Source organism: Excalfactoria chinensis, unplaced genomic scaffold (assembly GCF_039878825.1).
Source record: "Excalfactoria chinensis isolate bCotChi1 unplaced genomic scaffold, bCotChi1.hap2 Scaffold_331, whole genome shotgun sequence".
In the NCBI taxonomy this organism is placed as follows: domain Eukaryota; kingdom Metazoa; phylum Chordata; class Aves; order Galliformes; family Phasianidae; genus Excalfactoria; species Excalfactoria chinensis.
This window is the reverse complement of record NW_027315619.1, coordinates 41345-62474: the sequence shown is the minus strand read 5'-3', so window position 1 is coordinate 62474 and position 21130 is coordinate 41345. Positions and strand designations below refer to the sequence as shown.

The following is a 21130-nucleotide window of genomic DNA, read 5'->3' as shown; positions in this document are numbered from 1 at the left end:
ATGGATGATGGATAGAGACAATAGAAGATGGATAGAGATGATGAAAGATGATGGACAGAGACGATGGAAGATGGATGGACGATGGACAGAGATGATGGACAATGGATGGACAATGGCTAAAGATGATGGACGATAGCTAGAGATGATGGACAATGGGTGGATGATGGCTAGAGATGCTGGAAGATGGATGTACGATGGATAGAGATGATGGAAGACGGATAGAGACAATAGAAGATGGATAGGGATGATGAAAGATGATGGATGACGGACAGAGACGATGGATGAACGATGGGCAGAGATGATGGACAATGGGTGGACGATGGAAGATGGATGGATGATGGATAGAGATGATAGAAGATGGATGGACGATAGCTAGAGATGATGGACGATAGCTAAAGATGATGGACGATAGCTAGAGATGATGGACAATGGGTGGATGATGGCTAAAGATGATGGAAGATGGATGGATGATGGAGAGAGACGATGGAAGATGGATGGAAGATGGCTAGGGAGGATGGTCAAAGGATGGATGATGGATAGAGACAATAGAAGATGGATAGAGATGATGAAAGATGATGGACGATGGACAGAGACGATGGAAGATGGATGGACGATGGACAGAGATGATGGACAATGGATGGACAATGGCTAAAGATGATGGACGATAGCTAGAGATGATGGACAATGGGTGGATGATGGCTAGAGACAATGGAAGATGGATGGATGATGGATAGAGATGATGGAAGATCGATAGAGACAATGGACAGAGACGATGGAAGATGGATGGACGATGGAAGATGGATAGATGATGGACAGAGACAACAGAAGATGGATAGAGATGATGAAAGATGATGGACGATGGACAGAGACGATGGACAAACGATGGAAAGAGATGATGGAAGATGGATAGAGACGATGAAAGACGATGGACAGAGACAATGGACAGAGACAATGGACGATGGGTGGACAATGGCTAGAGACAATGGAAGATGGATGGATGATGGATAGAGATGACAGAAGATGGATAGAGATGATGAAAGACGATGGACAGAGACAATGGAAGATGGATGAACGATAAACAGAGATGATGGACAATGGGTGGATGATGGCTAAAGATGATGAACGATGGGTGGACGATGGCTAGAGACAATGGAAGATGGATGGATGATGGACAGAGATGATGGATGATGGATGGACGATGGACAGAGATGATAGAAGATGGATAGAGACAATGGAAGACGATGGACAGAGACAATGGAAGATGGATGAACGATGACAATGGATGGACAATGGGTAGATGATGACTAGAGATGATGGATGGATGATGGACAGAGACGATGGAAGATCAATGGATGATGGATAGATGATGGACAGAGATGATGGAAGATGGATAGATGGATGATGGATAGATATGATGAAATCCTGGAATGTTTGGAAGGGTCAGAAAAATCAGAGCCGTGGAATCAGAAGGGCTTGTTGGACCAGAAGGGTCCTTGAAGGTCAAAGAACCAGAGAACAGGTTACATTGGAAGGGTCCTTAATGATCACACCACCACAGAATGACAATTAATCTGCTTTCCCCTCATTCCAGGAGGCAGATCGGCACCGAGCTTCCACCTCCTCCCAGCTCTGAAATGAAGGTAGAGTCGGGGTAGTCGCAGGTAGTCCTTTATCTCCACCCACCACAACATCCACCTCCAAGTGAAAGCATTTTACAACCACAAACGTCGACACCACTGAAAAGTTCCGCTCTGCATTAAAACATATGGGGGAGGACGGAATATTACAGTCACACAGAGATGATGCAGAACCTCACGGCGTACATTGCAGAAATGAATGCCCTGCAAGGGAACTTCCGCTGGCTCCAGGCAGACAGGCCGAAGGGACAACAACGTATCTTCATTAAATATAGAAAACATCTTAAGAGGGAAGGGAGAGATTTCATTGGCCAAGGTGGTGACGTTGCGCTGGTTCACGTGCTCAGAGGAAGTTCTCCTAAGTTACGAAGGCATCTGAGAAACCAGACCACACAAAACCTAGCTACTCAAATGAAGATCTGGTTAACAAACAAACAAAACAAAACGGAACAAAAAAATAAGAATCTATTTTCCCCAATCAACTTTACAGGTAAAGGCTTCCACTGCCTACACAAGTTTAGTGGAACGGCAACTCAACATGTGCTATGAAATTCACAGATACAGTTACGTTTCTTTTCAATGTTTTTTTTTTTTTTTTTCTTAAAAAAAAAAAAAAAAAAGCCAGTTTTTTCATGTCAGCTTTTCCATCCAATGTTTTACGCTGCATCCTCATCCTCAGGAGCAGCAGTGGTTTCTTCGCTCTCCTCCTCTTCTTCACCTTCTGCTGGCTGCTGCTCTTCATCCTCCGGCAGTGATTCTCCCGTGGGCTGCCAGCCCTCCTCCTCCTCCTCCCCACCTCTGCTCCCTGCACCCAGCTCCACCTCTTGTGCTTCTGCTTGGGCCTCACTTTCTCTCTTTGTCCCCTGTTCTTCCTCCTCCTCATTCTCATCTCCTCCTGGGTTCTCCTCGGGATCGTTGCTTTCATCCTCCAGGTTTCCTTCCTCTTTGTTTTCATCATCTAAAATTTCTTCCTCTTTGTTCTCGTTGTCTAAATTCTCTTCCTCCTTGTTCTCATCACCCACGTTTTCCTCCTTGTTCTCATCGTCCACATTCTCTTCTTCCAGATTCTCCTCCTCATCCTTGTTTTCGTCTCCTCCTTCCACTGTCCCTTCCTCCATGTTCCCACTTGCTCCCCCTTCTCCCTCCTCATGTTCCTCTTTTTCCTCAGGGTCATCCGTGAAAGGATTCTCACCCTGCAAGAGAAGGCAAACATTTCCCTACTGACGAACCCATAACTTGACAGCAGGTCACAACAGCTGCATGCAAACCCTCCACCAGAACATTCAGCTTCAAGCACAGCATATATGTGTGCAAACCATACAGCTCTCAGGCTCTGTGGGTAACTCCATCCTCACTCAGAGCTCACCCAGAGCAGAAGAACTCATCATCATCAATGAGGGATCCAAAGTCGTTACCAAAACACACCGAAGTGCTGAAGCTCAACTATGGACGGAACTACACGGCACACAGCTGCTCTGCACACCCACCTTCAGGTACCGTTCCAGCTTCTTACTGATCAGCTTGTTGTTCAGAATGCTCCTGGCCACTACCAGGGAGGATTTCTTGGACTGCTCCATCATGGCCTGCATGGGGTACAGAGAGAAGCACATGTTTTGTCCACCCGAGGCATCGGTGTCACTGTGCAGAGAGGCAGGTCTCAGGCTCAGAAGGAACAGCAGGGCTTTGCTGAAGCTGCTTTAATCAATGCCTTGCCCAATCGATTTCACAGTGGTGACATAGGACCCTCAGAGTACAGCGCTGCCTCTCCACAGACAGCACCAAAGGTGAAGAAAAACATTTCTCCCCATTTTCAGGAACCGCCTGAGCCAACATATTCACATTTCTGCTGTTCTCGTGGCTGGAGCCTCCAAATAAATATGTATGTATTTAAATTAAAAGGGATTCCTGGGGTAGGAAGGAGGCAGCACTCACCCTGCGATTGTGGTTGTGGTCGAGTGACTTCAGGTGCTTCTGGATGATGCCGTATTGCATGGGGATGAAGAGGTCGCATGCAGCGCAGTGAGCGGCCTCCACCTTCTTGATGAAGTGCTCCATGCCGACGTCTGTAAGGGAAGATCAGAATGGGGTGAGCCCCACATGCGTCATGTTTCTACCAAAAATGCATTTCATGGTACACCAGGAGTCTTCCCAAGGGGCAGAATAGGGGTCGAGGGAAAGGGGAAGCAAACACAGAGGATAACCCATGGGTGTCCAACCTTCAGGTTGGGTTGGAAGGGTCCTTGAAGATCACAGAACCATAAAGTGAAAGAATGGGTTGGGGTGAAATGGTCCGTGAAGGTCACAGAACCGTGACATGATAGAATGGGTTGGGCTGGAAGGGTCCTTGAAGATCAGAGACTTATGAAACGTTTGGGTTGGAAGAAATCTTAACCCAGATTTTTCTTCTAAATACCGTTATACCATTTTAATGATCTCATTTGAAACTACATTCAAGCTCCATTTTTGTTCCACGTTCATAAACATCAAATCCACCTCAAATGCTCAGTGAAGCCACAGCAACGCTAATTAATAACCAAGGAGCTTCATGTAGGTGAGAACTCACCTTGTGTAAGATCCTGGTCCCTATAGATCTGCTGGATAACCGCATTGATGTCCTCAATTGCTTTACGGCGCTCTTCAGTTTTCCTCGTTTTATTGGCAACGTATTCCTGAAAGGCAACAGTACTTGTTAGGAATAGCAGCTCTATAAAGAAAACAAAAAACAACACCCAAATCAGCCAAATCTCATTCAAGAGGATTAAAACTTCAGCAGCGCTCACCTGCAGGAAGTCTGCTGTTTGCTGGGGCAGCTTGGTTCCAACAAACTTGAAGTGTTCCTTGTGGAATTTGCTCTCCAGGTGATTGTTCATCTCGTCGTTGTAGAAGGTGCGGTACTTGCACAGCGAGCAAACATACTGGATCCTGTTGGGACAGCAGGTGTGAAGCGGGAGGGATGCCTCAATGGAACCTCCCTTCCCAGAACCCAAATGCTTGGGGGGGATGCTGACAAATGTTAGAGTGGGGAACCCAGCTGGGGGGCAAGGGGTTGAGTTCGTGCTCTGATGGTTTCTTTCACAAACCACAGAACCAGAGGGGACCTCTGGAGCTCAGCCCTCAGTCCAACCCCCTACAGTGGGTTTCCTTACACTGTGTTGCACAGGAAAGCATCCTCGTCCTTTGTAAACACTACAGACAGCTTCACGGTAAAGAAATCCAGCTAATACTCAAAGAGGTCGGACTGGAAACAAATGCTAATGGTAAGGAGCAGCTCAGAACGAACATCACAACAAAAAAAAACCTGAGGCCAAATTTTTTAAACCTTTCCAGACCTTAAAAATTCTGCTCATTAAAGTGAAGATTTAACTGTGATTTAAGACAATTCTCCCTGAATATAATGTGTCTTGGCTGGGAGAAAGGGACAAAATTCTGGTGTGGGAAGAAGGCAACGGTTCCTCTCTTCTTGGAGAAAGACAGCTACACTGAAAGAGCTCCAAAGCTTAAGAACAAACCCTTTGTCAAGTGACATTTTTTACACATACCTGCACTTTTGTAGGCAAAAGTTGGTGTTGTTTGCAAGTGGAAGAGGCAATATTTTGTCGGTTAAGAAAAGGCTCTGGTTCAATGACACGCTGTGCACCTCATTAGGTTTTATGCCGAAAATATCTGCCCCCTCCCAATTTCTGTTGCAGCCGTTATTTCCCCCTTTTAGAGTTACTTTAAAACCTGATCCCTGGGATGAGTGCCACTCATTCAACAGAAGGGCAGGGCTGCCTACAACTCGATTCCTGAGCTTCTCCCCTAACTCCGTTAAGCATTTGTGGGATGCTCCTTGAGTATGCCACAACTGTAATGCATCCAATACTCAGTACAGTCAAGGAGATGGGCAGGAACAAACACAGCACTGGGTAAATCAGGGACTAAAGAAAGGACCCAACCTGCAACCATCGCATTCCTCCCAGAGAAGGAAGCAACATCACTTAATGAAACAAGAGACTTTACCTTTCCACCATGCGATCCCGGTGCCTCTTCTTTTGCCTCTCTTGAGTTTTCTTGCCCGCCTGTAATTTGCGTTTGATTTGACTGATCTCTTCTTGAATTGTTAAAGCACCTGAGTGTTTAAAGCAGGTTGCATTTCAGGGCACTACTTGAGGACAGCACCTGATTCAAGAGAACAGCCCTGGACAAGATCAGTGGTTGACCTGAAATTGCACGTCAGAGAGACGCTCGAGTCGAGGAGCTGCTCCCTCCAGCCAGGGACAACTGCAGGTTTAGGATTCCTGTTTGGAGGATGTGGCACTGGAGGACAAACACACCCAAGGTGATTTCCTGGCTCTTTATTTTAATTAGTGTTCACCACTTCCGGTTTTAGAAGCTTTTAAAATTAATTAGTTATAAGTTTGCTTAAGTAAGGGGGACTAATTGTCACCACCATTACTTTAGAGAATCAGCTTGGGTTGGATGGGTTCTTAAAGACTCCAGAACCACGGGATGGGTTGGATGGGTCCTTAAAGATCCCAGAACCATGGGATGGATTGGATGGGTCCTTAAAGATCCCAGAACCACGGGATGGGTTGGATGGGTCCTTAAAGATCCCAGAACCATGGGATGGATTGGATGGGTCCTTAAAGATCCCAGAACCATGGGATGGGTTGGATGGGTCCTTAAAGATCCCAGAACCACACGATGGGTTGGATGGGTCCTTGAAGATCCCAGAACCACGGGATGGGTTGGATGGGTCCTTAAAGATCCCAGAACCACAGGATGGATTGGATGGGTCCTTAAAGATCCCAGAACCACAGGATGGGTTGGATGGGTCCTTAAAGATCACTAAACTGTAAAATTGTTGTGTTGGACGTGGACCCCAACAACTGGAGGAGCCTGAATAAATCAGAGATTCAGCCATAAATCCACATCAGAGCTCTCAGCTGGTTGTGGGCACTACTCCACATGCACATTCAGAGCACATACGAGCCCTCTGCACCCTTTCTTGTGAGCTGCTATGCATGCACACCAACTCACCTTTCTCTGAGTCTCGTCCTTCTTCATCTTCCCCTTCCTAAAATGCAAGATGGGGATGTTAAGGCCGGCCAGAATCACACATCAGACACCACCACTGGACTTCTTCGCCACAAGGATTCGCTGCTGGCTCAACTGTTGACCACTGGGACCCCAGGCTCACCCCTGCAGAGCTCCTTTATGGCAGCCCAGCCCCCAGCCAGTACTGATGATCTTTCAGGTCTTTTCCAGCCTTGGTGATCCTATGATTCTGTGATTCCTCCCCAGGCACAGGACTTTGCACCTGCCCTCACTGCACTGCTCCGCCTTCAACCAAAACGCTCTTAATTCTGAGGAACTATAACTTCTCAAGGGTTACTTACACCTCTGGAGCCTTCTTTCTCCTCTTTTTCTCCTGATTCACCTTCGGTTCCTTCCTCTGAAAGGAACGGCACAGTCAGAACCCAAGCCAAGATCCCGCTTAGCAAAGTGAGGTGTCTGCGTGCCCCCTTGGGGACCCCTGCCCTCACCATTGTCGGAGTCGGAGTTGTCGGAGCCATCTGTCTTTGCTGCCTTGCTGTCTGGTTCATCTGAGCTGCTGGTTTGCTTCCGCTTCTTCCCAGTGAGGTCCTTCTTCATTTTCTTCTTCTGAGGCTGTGAGAGGAGAGAAAGGTTCATCCCTGCTGTGAGTGTGGTGCTTTCCTCACCCAGCAGCGACACAGACACCCATCAGACAGGACACAGCCCACCACCTCTATGCTATAAGTAGATTAAGTAAAAAAGAAAATGACAATGATATTCTCCTACCTTTAGGAAATAATGTTTTCAGATTAAAGCATGGCACATATGAACGCTCCTCGGTCTGTACTTAGGAGATACACACTACAAAGTCAAGCCAGCAACGTGCGGAACTACACACGACCACCTCCCAGAACGTGCTTTGGAGCCTTTTGTAGGATAACCATTTCCCTACGGGGCTGCATAACATCCACTCGAGTTAAACGAGTAGGAGGACGTTACACAAGTACTCACTTTAAAGTCCGAATCCCACATTTTCCAGTTTCTCCTCATCCTCTGTTTCATCATGCCTCCTCCGAACCGCATGTTCCCCGAAAATCCTCGCATCCCTTGGAACATGCTGAGCTCCGGGATGATGTTGTGGGAGAAGAGGGAAGGCAGACGGGAGGAGCCCATGCCCCGCGGTGCGTCGTTCCACTGCCCACCCATGCGCCCCGAGTACGGTGAAGCCATGGGTCTGGTGTTGCGCCCGTCCCGCGCCCAGTTCTGACCCCGTTGGCCAAAGCCATCCCGTGCCCTGTGCTGGTACTGGTCCCTGCGGTTCCCATAGAAGCTGTCGTAGTGACTTTCATAGTGGTCGTCGTAGGTGTTGTCGTTGTCGTTCTCGTTGTAGTCGTAACTGGAGCGGTACATGTCCCGGTCGTTCATCGAGGACCTCGAATCATAGGATTCGTATGAGTCGTACCTGTGGAGAGAGAAGGATCAGCAGAATGCCTTCAAAGCCAGGAAAGCCAATGGTGGCCAAACAGGGTGACCATGGACTGAGTGTATTGCCAGGAAGTATTGCCTATGGTGGCAAACAAATTGACTGTGAGCCAACAAGGTGCCCTTGTGGCCAAGAAGGCTGACAGCAGCCAACAGAATGCCCTCACAGCCAAGAAGGCCAATGTCTCCTGCTCTCCTCAAATCCTTTCCAACTGGTTCTTGGGTTCTGGGATAGTGTTGGCACTGTGTTAGAGCCCAGCAGAGGTTAAACCAACAAAAAGCTTCAAAATGGGTTTTTAATCGGTATTTTAAACACTTCAGTGTATCACTGAGTGGGACAAGAGCTGGGACACAACACAGCTGCTATGTCCCTATCCACCCAACCATGCTGTGATTCCATGGTTCTATGACCTTTAAGGGCCCTTCCAACCCAACCATTCAATCATTTCTTGGTTCTGTGACCTTCAAGGACCCATTCAACCCAACCATTCAATCATTTCTTGGTTCTGTGACATTTAAGGACCCTTCCAACCCAACCATTCAATCATTTATTGGTTCTGTGACCTTTAAGGACCTTTCCAACCCAACCATTCAATAGTTCCTTGGTTCTACGACCTTTAAGGATGCTTCCAACCCAACCATGCTGTGATTCCATGGCTCTATGACCTTTAAGGACCTTTCCAACTCAACCATTTTATCGTTCCATGACTCTCTGATCTTTAAGGACAATTCCAACCCAACTTGATGCTATGATTCCATGGTTCTCTGACCTTTAAGGACCCTTCCAACTCAATTATTCTACGATCTCATGACTACTATCTTTAAGAACACTCCTAACCCAACCATTCTACTGTTCTATAATCTTTGAAGTCCCTTCCAACCCAACCGGTTCAATCATTTTCCCACTCACCGGTCCCCGCCAGAGCCGTAGTGCCCCCCCTGCATGCTGTCAGCATCCAGGTGGGACACCATGTCCAGGCGCTGGTTCATTTTGGCAATGACGGTGTCGGCACTGCCAGCACCATCCGGGTTCATGTCCATGTCCGAGTTGCCCATATCCCACGAGTTGGAGGCAGCCATGCCGTAGCCATAGTTGCCCGAGTTGTCCTGCCCGTAGCCGTAGCCATAATTGTAGCTCTCATACCCTGCAAGAAAAAAAAAGAATAGAGTTCTCATTCCTGGTGATCTGCCATGAATGAATGCACCCAACGCACAGCCTCTAAAAAGCAACCTCGCTGGGTTAATGCTGATGGTGGCAAAAAAACCATTTTAGGCCATTTTTCAGCCTTCACCTGGGCAGCAATATCAAAGCTGGGCTGAAACAGAAACCTGAATCCTCAGTCACATGGCCCTTCCCAATTTGCTATAAAAACTGGGGAAGGAAGTTGTTAAAAGCTCAACAACGATTTTAAAATAAAATAGTTGCAAAAAAAGCCCCTAAAAATTAAAGAAGTGGGGATGCAGAGTCTGTATTATATCTTTCAGAACCTGAAACTAACAAACCCATCCAACAGAAACACGCTCAAGCTGGCAGCGTACTTGCCTCTGTTTGTCCCAGAGTTCCAGTCTCCATAACCTGAAAAAGAAGACAAAAAGAAATCAAAGCCATATTTGTCACAGTTGGTTTCGGTTACCACCAAAAAGAATCAACGCCCTGAATAAAAGAAATGGTGGCAAATTCAATCTGTCAACGACTTCTGAACAATTCCTGAACCCAGAGGAAAGAGCTCGTGGTCAACGCATTGGTCACCATTGGCCTTCTTGGCCATAAGGGCACATTGCTGGCCCACGCTCAACCTGTTGGCCTTCAGGTGATGCAGATCCTTCCCCTGATTCAGGTCCTGGTTTTCCTTTTGGCTTCCATTTCTGCCATATCACACTGTAACACAGAACGTCTTCACGCGACAGCAGCATCCTACCTAAAAAAAGTGCCATTTCTTTTGGTTTAACACACAAAAACTTGAAAGCAGGAGGTACCTATGAAGACCTCCAAGACAGAAAGGGGGTCAGGTGTGCAAAGCCAACTTCACAATTGGGCATTTTATAGGTAAAGAACTGGAGAATGAAATTGGGACTTGGCATTGCGTGCAAGTCAATGCCTCTCTGGCCTTAAAAGAGCCTCAAATGAGCCCCACAAAAGAAGGTCAGAAAAGACCCCCAAGAAGAGCCCCTATGTGAACCCCAAAAAGAGATCCCCAAAAGAGCTCTAAAGGAGACCATAAAGAGTTCCCAGGTGAGCCCCACAAAAAGAATCCCAAAAGGAGACTGTAAAGAGCTCCAAAAGAGCCCCCGAAGAGTCCCCAAATACCAGCAAAGCCCCAAGAAGGAGCTTTCCCCAATGGGGACCCCAAAGAGCTCCAGTGGAGAAAAAAATGAGCCCCCAAAAGACCCCCAAAAGGAGAACCAAAGACCCTAAAAGGAGCCTCAAGATCCCAACAAAGATCCAGGAAGAGCCCCCAAATGGGTCCCCCAAAAGGAGACCCCAAAGAGCTGTAATGGTGAACCAAAGGAGCCCCAAAAAGAGCCCCAAAAGGAGCCTCAAGATCCAAACAAAGCTCCAACAAGAGCCCCCAAATGGATCCCCTAAAAGGAGACCCTAAAGAGCTGCAACGGTGAACCAAAGGAGCCCCCAAAAGAGCCCCAAAGAGTCCCAAAATCCCAACAAAGATCCAAGAAGAGCCACCAAATGGGTCCCCCAAAAGGAGACCCCAAAGAGCTGCAACGGTGAACCAAGAGCTCTCCCAATGGGGACCCCAAAGAGCTCCAGTGGAGAACCAAACGAGACCCCAAAAGGAGAACCAAAGAGCCCCAAAAGGAGCCTTGAGATCACAACAAAGATCCAAATAGAGCCCCCAAAAGGAGACCCCAAAGAGCTGAAACGATGAACCAAAGGAGCCCCAAAGAGCCCCAAAAGGAGCCTCAAGATCCCAACAAAGATCCAAGAAGAGCCCCCAAATGGGTCCCCCAAAAGGAGACCCCAAAGAGCTGCAACAGTGAACCAAAGGAGCCACAAAAAGAGCCCAAAAGTAAAACCAAACAGCCCCAGAAAGAGCCTCAAGATCCCAACAAAGCTCCAACAAGAGCCCCCAAATGGGTCCCCCAGAAGTAGACCCCAAAGAGCTGCAACGGTGAACCAAAGGAGCCCCAAAAAGAGCCCCAAAAGGAGAACCAAAGACCCCAATAGAGCTCCACGAAGATCCCCAGGAGGTGCCTCCAGATCCATCCCAGCACTCACAGCCCCTTCGTGCCCCCCAGTGCCATCACGCTGCCCTCTGAGCTCCATCCCCTCATGACGACCACCCCCAAAAGGGCACAAACCGACCCCAAAAGGGTGCAAGCTGACCCCAAAGGGGCACAGACCGACCCCAAAGGGGTACAAATAGCCCCAAAAGAGCCCAGACCCACCCCAAAAGGGCACAGATTACCCCAAAAAGAGCACAAATCGACCCCAAAAGGGCCCAGACCGACCCCAAAAGGGCACAAATCGACCCCAAAAGGGCACAAATGGCCCCAAAGGGGCACAGACCGGCCCCAAAGGGGCACAAAAGAGCCCAAACCGACCCCAAAAGGGCACAAACCGACCCCAAAAGGGCACAAACCGACCCCAAAAGGGCACAAACCGACCCCAAAAGGGCACAAACCGACCCCAAAAAGACCCAAATCGACCCCAAAAGGGCCCAAATAGCCCCAAACCCTCCATCAAATCCTCCCAGCTCCCTCCCAACACCCGGCGCTTTAACGACGGCTCTAATTAACCTCATTAACGTGAATCGCAGCGTTAGGCCTCACACTATTAGGCCTCTCAGCGTTAGGCCTCAACGAAGCCTGTAGGCCTCAATAAGCGAATTACAGCGAATCGGAAGGAGAATCTCCCCCGGTAACCGGACCGTGACTGAACCCGGCGGGTTCGGGCCTCAAACGGCACGTCCCGACCCGCTCCGTTCCCTCCTCGGAGCCCCCCGGGCCGCCCCCGCCGCCATCTTGGCGCCGCTCCCTCACCTGAGTAACTCATAATGGCGGCACCGCCGCCGCCCGCCGCCGCCTCTGAGCTCAACGGTACCGGCGGGGCCGCCCCGCCTCCTCAGCGCTCTCATTGGTCGGAAGGGATCATCCGCCCGCCCTCTCACCGCTCTCATTGGTCCGACCTCCACGAGGCTGGAGGAGGTGATTGGTTGGAAGGGGATGTCTTTCTCCACCTCCCGCAGGGCGGTCCCGGCGAGGATTGGAGATTGCAGGTGTCAATCGTCGGCTTTCCCGGCGGTCCCTAAGTTAACGCTTCTTGATTGGTCAGCTGGCAAAGAGGCGGTGCCGCCGCTGTTCTCTACTCTGATTGGTCAACCGGGAGGTGGGAGGGCTGAGCGCCGCCTCCACCAATCGCGTGGCAGAACGGCGCCGAGCCGCCAGCACCGCCCCCACCGCGCAGGCGCGACTCTCGGCCACGCCCCTCCCCGAGCTCCTCTAGCCGCTATTGGCTGAACCCGCGGGGCTCCGCCCACAAAGGGGAAAGAGCGCGCCGGAACCACGTGAGCTCCGTGCCCGACCCACGGCCGTCCCCTATGAGAGGTGTGCCCCCCCACCCCAATGAGAGCTGCCCCCCCCAATGAGCTGCCCCCCCCAATGAGCTGCCCCCCCAATGAGAGCTGCCCCCCCCCAATGAGAGCTGCCCCCCCCCAATGAGAGCTGCCTTTCCCCAATGAGAGCTGCCCCTCCCCAATGAGCTGCCCCCCCCCATAACAGCTGCCTCCCCAATGAGCTGCCCCCCCCCAATGAGAGCTGCCCCCCCCAATGAGCTGCCCCCCCCCAATGAGCTGCCCCCCCAATGAGAACTGCCCCCCCCCCCAATGAGAGCTGCCCCCCCCTCAATGAGAGCTGCCCCCCCCCCCAATGAGAGCTGCCCCCCCAATGAGAGCTGCCCCCTCCCCCCCCAATGAGAGCTGCCCCCCATAATGAGCTGCCCCCCCCAATGAGAGCTGCCCCCCCCCATGAGAGCTGCCCCCCATAATGAGCTGCCCCCCCCCCCAATGAGCTGCCCCCCCAATGAGCTGCCCCTCCCCAATGAGAGCTGCCCCCCATAATGAGCTGCCCCCCATAATGAGCTGCCCCCCCCCCAATGAGCTGCCCCCCCAATGAGATGCCCCCCCCAATGAGAGCTGCCTTTCCCCAATGAGATGCCCACCCCCCAATGAGCTGCCCCCCCCTATAACAGCTGCCTCCCCAATGAGCTGCCCCCCCCTCAACGAGAGCTGCCCCCCCCCCAATGAGCTGCCCACCCCAATGAGAGCTGCCCCCCCAATGAGAGCTGCCCCCTCAATGAGAGCTGCCACCCCCCCCTCAAATGAGAGCTGCCCCCCCCCCCCCACTAAGCACTCCCACCCGTTGCTGTTTGTTTCCAGAAGTTTAATCTAATGTACATATTCCCGGATACATCAATAACCAGAATATGCTCAATGAAAAAAGTTAAAAGGTCAAGAAATTTCATTCCCCTTCCGAACCTTTTTTTTCCTTTTTCTTTTGTTTTTTGGGGGTTCGGGACTCGGAAAATAAAAATGAACGTTTCCTTAAATTTTCTACACAAAACTAGAGTTAAAAAAGTCGCAGGTCTATGCAGCTAGACAAGGAAAACAATAAACAAACTCCCCCTCCCTCCCAACCCCCCCCCCCAACAAAAATATATAGCAACAAGTGAGGAGGATCAAAGGGGAGGAGATGGGGGGGGGGGGGGGATGTGCAGCTCTGCAGATCCCCCCCCCGTATCCCCCCCCCCCTCCAACTCCGGGACCCCCCCCCCAGCATCACGGCAGCCCCTGTTGGAAACTGGGGGGTGGTGATGAGGAACGGAATCGTTTTCCTTTGGGGAGCTGGGCAACATGCAAGGCCGGAGCAAAACGGGCTCCAACAGCAGCGCCACGGAGCTACAAGGTGGCGCTGCCTGTAGGAATCGAATATACATTAACTCTTGGGCCATATACAAATGCACAACGCTGCGTCCCTGAACCCGACGGAAGCCAACGGAGCTCCTGTGGGCTCCTGTGTCGTCTTTGGGCTGAACCGGACCCGCGGTCGGGAGGGAGGGCACACGCGGTGCCACCGCCGTCCCCTTGTCCCCGCTCCTCCAGTGCCACCACCGCCAGGAAATGGGGGACCGGGGGGGGGGGGGGGGCTTTGATCCTTGTAGTGCTTGTGGCCGGGTGTCCCCCCACCCCCAACCCCTCCTTCCAGCCCAGCTTTGAGGTCAAGGAGGGGTGGGGGGGGCTGAGGTTGCTCCGTGGGGGGACGCGCAGGCACGGGGTGGGGGTGGAGGGTGAAGAACCGGTTTGGCTCCATTGCCCCAAAGTGGGGGCTCCGTTACTGAGCCTCGGCTACAGCAGGGGGTTTGGGAGCCGGAGCGTCCCCCCGCAGAGGGTCTGCTTTGGAGAAATTCATTTCCAAGATGTGTCGCTGCAGGTGTCGCACCCACTCCTCCTGGATGGACAGGGGACCCTGGAACTCCACCTCACAGAACCTGCGGGGATATGATGGTGGTAGATGGGTCCCAAAGGCTCCTCCAGCAGATCTGGGGCTGTAGGGTGGGTGGGTGGGTGGGGGCAGGAAGGAAAGCAGGGAGGGAAGGGTCCCACCACCCCCAGGTGCAGCGATGAGATGCCCAAGAATGGAGAGCTTGGAGGTTTGGGAGCAGAGGGAAACACAAAGGGGAGCCAAAAGGGGAACTGCCTAAAGAGGGAACACAAAGGGAGCTTCAAAGGAGAGCACACCTGGAAGTGAAAGGGAAAACCCCAAGAAAAGCCAAAGGAAACCCAACAGGGAACCAAAAGGGAGTCCTCAAAGGGAACCCATAGAGACACCATAAGGGAGTCCTAAAGAAAGCCCAAAGCAAAACCCCAAAAGGTGAGCCCAAAGGAAACTCAAGAGAGACCCAAAAGGAGCCCTGGAGGGAAAGCTCCAATGGAAGCCAAAAGGAAACTCAGAGGAAGCCAAAGGGGGAAGGAGCAAAGAAAGAATAAAAGAGCCCAAAGGAAACACAAAGGCCGCCTCAAAAAGGGAAGCCCCACAAAAGGAAGCCAAAGGAAACCCAGAGGGCACCCAAAGGGGAGCCTCAAAGCCTCAAGGAGCCCAAAGGGAGCCCAAAAGCTGAACCCTAAGATGGGCTGAGGCCCAAAGGGGGACGGATGGCCTACCTGCACTTGAGGGTGTACATGTTACCCACAAACTTCACCAGGGAGGTCTGCGGTGGGCGAGGGACCAGCGAGGGCACCGGCCTCATCCTGGGTGGGGGCTGAGGGGTCTCCTCCATCTTCTGCTGGAAGTCGGCCCCCTCCTCCTCCCGATGCAGTGGGGGGTCCAGGGGCCTCGCCTGCCTCCGCTCGAACTCTGGAGGTGGGGGAACAATGGGAGGGAAATGGGGCAACGGCGCTCCTGATGATGGGAGGGACTCCCATTCTTAACGTATCTGCATCCCAACAGCTTCAATTCCAAAGGGAACCAGATCCCAATGGTTCCCACTAACAGGGAACCACATCCCAAGGGAAATGGATCCCAATGGTTCCCACTAACAGGGAATCACATCCCAAAGGAACCGGATCCCAATGGTTCCCACTAACAGGGAACCGCATCCCAAGGGAACCGGATCCCAATGGTTCCCACTAACAGGGGAACCACATCCCAAAGGAACTGGATCCCAATGGTTCCCACTAATGGGAACCACATCCCAAGGGAACTGGATCCCAATGGTTCCCACTAATGGGAACCGCATCCCAAAGGAACCAGATCCCAATGGTTCCCACTAACAGGGAACCTCATCCCAAGGGAACCGGATCCCAATGGTTCCCACTAATGGGAACCGCATCCCAAAGGAATCAGATCCCAATGATTCCCACTAACAGGGGAACCACATCCCAAGGGAACTGGATCCCAATGGTTCCCACTAACAGGGGAACCACATCCCAAGGGAAATGGATCCCAATGGTTCCCACTAACAGGGAACTGGATCCCAAAGGAACCGGATCCCAATGGTTCCCACTAATGGGAACCACATCCCAAGGGAACCAGATCCCAATGGTTCCCACTAACAGGGAAGTACATCCCAAAGGAACTGGATCCCAATGGTTCCCACTAATGGGAACCGCATCCCAAGGGAACCAGATCCCAAGGGAACCGCATCCCAAGGGAACCGCATCCCAATGGTTCCCACTAATGGGAACCGCATCCCAAGGGAACCGGATCCCAATGGTTCCCACTAACAGGGAACTGGATCCCAAAGGAACCGGATCCCAATGGTTCCCACTAATGGGAACCACATCCCAAGGGAACCAGATCCCAATGGTTCCCACTAACAGGGAAGTACATCCCAAAGGAACTGGATCCCAATGGTTCCCACTAATGGGAACCGCATCCCAAGGGAACCAGATCCCAAGGGAACCGCATCCCAAGGGAACCGCATCCCAATGGTTCCCACTAATGGGAACCACATCCCAAGGGAACCAGATCCCAACCAAACCCAACTCTAGAAGGAAACGGATCCCAACAGCCAACTCACTGTGGAAATTGGTGCGTTGATGCTCTTCCATCTTCACCAGTGACAGAGGCGAGGTGACCATGGGCCTCTCCCCGGTGCCATCCAGGATCTTGCAAGGCTCTCCGTGCGCCAGCTCCGCCGCCAGCCCTTTGCTCAGCAGGGCCATGCCGCCGTGCTGGAGGCTCAAAGGCATCCTCCGTGTTCCGTCGTGATCTCGGGAGTGAGATGAATTCCGGAATTTCTTAGTGAAGGGTCGGCCTCCTTGGATGTAACTACGGTACGCGCCGGCCTTTTGAGGTCGGTGCCGGATCCATTCGCTGAGCGTCTCGATGGGTGAGCCATTGACACACCATTCGGTGACGCCGAATTGCCGGAGGTGAGCCCGCGCGTGGCTGGCCAAAGCCTTGCGGTTCTCGAAGTAGAGGCCGCAGAGCTCACAGCAAGCTTCGGTGGCTGGGGGAGTGGGGTGGACGGTGAGCAAGGCAGGGGGTTGGAAGGGTCCCGTTCACCCCACCACCACCCCTGGAGGGGAATCTTCCCCTTCCCAGCATGTGCTGGGTGGTGATGAACACTGGGATGGTCCTATCAGGAGGTCAAGGTTCTGAAGTACAGCTAAATGGGATGGGGGGATGGTGGGCGGTGTCCAAATCTTTGCTCCCCCCATTAGAGACATCATAGCAAAAAGCCCAATAGCTAAGTGTGGTGCCCCATGCATGGCGTGATTGCGGCCCAATGCAACAGCATGGCCAAGGCAAGACCACAGCCAACACGTGGCGACGGCCAACACGTGGCCATGGCCAACGCAACATCATGGCCAAGGCAAGACCATGACCAACACGTGGCCATGGCCAATGCAACATCATGGCCAAGGCAAGACCATGACCAACACGCGGCCATGGCCAATGCAACATCATGGCCAAGGCAAGACCACAACCAACATATGGCCATGGCCAATGCCTGCCTACCATCCATCCCCTCCCTGTAGCCTCCAAGAACCTGGACAAGCCACACCACCTCGTCTCCCCACACTTACATGTGTGCGTGGGCTTGTCGTGCACAGACTTGGTTTTGAAGGGCAGCTCGGTCTGGATGTAGGCCTTGTGCTTCACCTCGGGGTGCGGACCCAGGCGGTCATCCTGCAGCGGCCGTTTGGTGGCCAGTGGTGTCAGGAAGGCGCCGTGGGGCTTGGCGGTGAGCGGCGACAGCGAGAGCTCGCGGCCAATGCTGGAGCCACCAGGTTTCCCCGTCCGCCCGCCCAGCGGAGAAAGAGCCATGGCCTGCAGCACTTTCCCAGGAGGCTTGGGGTCCATCCCCTCCTCCCCAAACCCTTTGGGGGTTTCGATGATGGAAGTGTGAGGCTCCTTCTTGATGATGCAGGGCTTCGATTTCTTCTTGAGGATCTCACGTAGAGTGTCGATGGGCGAGCCGTTCACCGACCACTCCGTCACCCCCATCTGTCGGAGGTGGGAGCGCGCGTGGCTCGACAGCCCCTTACGGTTCTCAAAGAACTCTCCGCAGAACTCACAGCGGATATCCCGCACCGGGTCGGCTCTGGAGGCTGAAGGGAGAGAGCTGGTATCAGGGGGAGCAGGGCTGAGCCCACCTGCCCCCATATCCTACAGCACAACCCACAGAAGAGGATCCACAAGCAGATCCCACAGCTGACCCTAAAGTACCAAAAGAAAAGATCATCCCATAATAGAACACTTGGGTTGGAGGTGTCCTTGAAGATGGTAGAACCATAGAATGTGTTGGGTTGGAAGAGTCCTTAAAGATCATAGAAACACGGAATCCTGGAATGGGTTGAGCTGGAATGGTCCTCGAACATCAGAGAACCATAGAAAGGGCTGGGTTGAAAGGGACCTTAAAGATCTTAGAGCCATGGAATGATAGAAGGGGTTGGCCTGGAAAGGACCTTGAAGATCACAGAATGATAGAATGGGTTGGCTTAGAAAGATCCTTGAAGATCACAGAACGGGTTGAGTTGGAATGGACTTTGGATCCCACATCCCCATCCCCAGTACGGAGTGTGCCTGATGCCCACCAGCCCATGGAACGGGGAAGGTGACAGCCACACACTTACAGAGGTTCAAGGGTGACATCTCCTCCAGCGGAGGCCAGGCCTGGTCGGAGGGGTGGGGCTCTCCATGGAGACTCCCCGTCATCATCTCGCGCTTGATTTCCACTCTCATCTGGTCGTGTTTGAGCTTCTTCTGCAATGAGGGAGGAGAAAGGCCTGGAAACATCTTCCGGGCAGTGGGAGGTGGGGACGAGGTAGGAGACTGCCCCAAGGGACTGCCAGGCTGCTGGACCTTCTTGGGCAGAGTCGGGATGTGGAGCTCTCCGGGACCCCGCGGTTCCAGGGGTCCCATGGCTGCCAGGAGGGTCTTGGCCATGGCTTTGTGTCCTGGGCCCATGGGGTTGGAGGTTCCGCTCCGCGGGTGGGTTCGACGTTTGAGGATCTCGCGTAGAGTGTCGATGGGTGAGCCGTTGACGTACCACTCCGTCACCCCCATCTGTCGGAGGTGGGAGCGCGCGTGGCTCGACAGCCCCTTACGGTTCTCAAAGAACTCTCCGCAGAACTCACAGCGGATATCCCGCACCGGCTCTCCCCCTGCAGCTGCAGAGAGGGGAAAAGAAGAGAACTGTGGTTACTAGGATGCATGGGTGGAGATTGGTGGTGCCAAGGAGCAGGAGGAGAGAACAGAGCCAAAGGTGTGAACCCAACGGTAAAGTCCATCCTCAATGGGATCCAAAGAGGAGGGCTGAGTCCAAAGGTATACATCCAACAAACCCAGTCCTCAATTTGACTTCAAAATGAACTCTGATACATAACTAACAACAAAACCAATCCTCAATGGAACTCTGAAGGGAACAGGACCCGACCCAAAGATGCATGCACAGTGACAAAGCCAATCCTCAATGGAATTCCAAAGCAGGACTGAAATCAGATCTGCACACCCAAAGGCAGTCCTCATTGGGACTGAGAAGCGAAATGAACTGATCCCAAAGCTGTGTGCCCAACAAAATCAATCCTCAGTGGGACTCAAAAGGAACCTGACTGAACTCAAAGCATTGGGCCCTACAAAATCAGTCCTCAATGGGACTCAAAGGGAACAGGACTGAAGATCTTCTTTATGGCCAGGGTGGCAGAGCACAGGAACAAGCTGCTCAAGGAGGTTGTGGTGTCACCTCTGGAGATATTTAAGACCCATCTGGACGTTTTCCTGCTCAACCTGGGAACCTGCTTCAGCAGAGAGTTGGGACTTGATGACCTCCAGAGGTCCTGGTCCAACACTTAAGAGTTCAGTGACTCTGCAGAATGCAGCCATGCATGCTGTCCCCATCTGCCACCCAGCATCACAGCCACAGAACATCAGGACAAGCACCATGTTGGCCAAGATGGAGCAGGTTCTACAGCTCCACAGCTCTAAGCAGAGCTAGGAGAAACCCTACAGGGCAAACAGATCCCTTTGAGCTGCCCAAGGAATGCAGGGCCCAGAGTAAAACTATTCTGATGTCAAGATATGAGAACAAAACCCCGCCAGAGCTTAGTGATGAAGGGGGATGCAAATAGAAGTGTTTGGTTGCAGCTGAAAGCGGGATTGGGGGGGACAGTGTTCAGAGACATAAGGAGCTCAAAGGGTAGAGAATCAGGTGAAATCACACCAGGGAGCACCATCCCCTCCAGCTGCTGTGTCCTGGAGCCATAGTAGCCATCGAAACTGCTTCTTCCACACCAAGCTCTCCCCTCAAAGCACAGAGCTGTACCCTCACCGGGAGTACCCAGAGGTTCCCTTCTTCCCCAGCCCCAAAACCTAATGGGAAACATGGATGATGGACAAAAATAAAATAGAGAGAGACTTACTTAAATTGAGAGGTCCTTCCTCATCCGCCTGCGGCCACTGCGCCTTTGGGGAGCTCTGCAGAGGGCTCAGCGACAGCTTCGAGCTCTTCTCCTCGGGGTTTTTAGGAGAAGGGGACCCGGAGAGCGCAGGGGGCACCTTCTTGAGGATGGGAGATCCGGGCTGCGAGAGGCTCTTGGAGAAACCCGGTGGGGATTTGATGGCTTTGTTGATGGGGCCATCCAGTGAGCGCTCACCGCCTTTCCCAAGCGCAAGCAACGCCGGACGCGGGGAACCAGCAATGCTGTCCTTGGGAGAAGCAGATTTTTTGCCGAGGGTGGGAGGAGCCATGGGGTGCCCATCGGGTTTGCCCTTCTGCTTCATCAGTTCATAGAGCAAATCGATGGGAGCCCCGCTGCTCTCCGACTCGGCCACACCGAGCTGCCGTAGGTGGGAGCGCGCGTGGCTGGAGAGGCCTTTGCGGGTTTCGAAGCAGGCGCCGCACACCTCACACGTCGTCAGGTTCTGGGCTGAAATCAGAGGGAAAATAACAAAAAGAGGGAATCAGGACTTGTAAAAAAAGCCTTGAGTTTCACAGCCCATCCCTGGAGGTGCCAACCCACTGCAGGGTGTGGTGT

At 52.4% G+C, this 21130-nt stretch overlaps 2 protein-coding genes across 5 annotated transcripts in view; both read right to left on the bottom strand.

Moving 5' to 3' along the window:
• Window positions 1-2244: 2244 nt before the first annotated feature.
• LOC140264882 (A-kinase anchor protein 8-like) lies at window positions 2245-12239 on the bottom strand. Its single transcript, XM_072360777.1, has 13 exons — window positions 12135-12239; window positions 9679-9711; window positions 9046-9280; window positions 7665-8115; window positions 7163-7286; window positions 7016-7071; window positions 6657-6693; window positions 5637-5745; window positions 4418-4559; window positions 4201-4306; window positions 3570-3700; window positions 3125-3220; window positions 2245-2830 (listed from the first exon to the last, which is right to left on the bottom strand). Exons 1-13 carry the CDS (start codon window positions 12145-12147, stop codon window positions 2294-2296), a joined length of 2070 nt encoding a protein of 689 aa, XP_072216878.1. The 5' UTR covers window positions 12148-12239; the 3' UTR covers window positions 2245-2293.
• A 1275-nt stretch (window positions 12240-13514) lies between these two features.
• WIZ (WIZ zinc finger) overlaps window positions 13515-21130 on the bottom strand; it is a 48959-nt gene continuing 41343 nt past the window's right edge. For 3 of the 4 annotated variants that reach the window (XM_072360779.1, XM_072360780.1, XM_072360782.1), the window contains 6 exons: window positions 20516-21022; window positions 18731-19267; window positions 17681-18205; window positions 16669-17100; window positions 15311-15503; window positions 13515-14637 (listed from right to left, as the gene is read on the bottom strand). In XM_072360779.1, the coding sequence (XP_072216880.1) occupies window positions 14481-14637; window positions 15311-15503; window positions 16669-17100; window positions 17681-18205; window positions 18731-19267; window positions 20516-21022 (2351 nt within the window). In that variant the 3' untranslated portion in view covers window positions 13515-14480. The remainder of the gene's footprint in view (window positions 14638-15310; window positions 15504-16668; window positions 17101-17680; window positions 18206-18730; window positions 19268-20515; window positions 21023-21130) is intronic. The other variant, XM_072360781.1, reaches the window with a different exon arrangement.

Coding starts and splice junctions, on each gene's coding strand:
- LOC140264882 (XM_072360777.1), bottom strand. Junction 7,287..7,664: donor TGTGGGATTCGGACTTTAAA/GTGAGTACTTGT, acceptor CTCCTCTCACAG/CCTCAGAAGAAGAAAATGAA. Junction 2,831..3,124: donor AGCTGGAACGGTACCTGAAG/GTGGGTGTGCAG, acceptor CTTCTCTTGCAG/GGTGAGAATCCTTTCACGGA.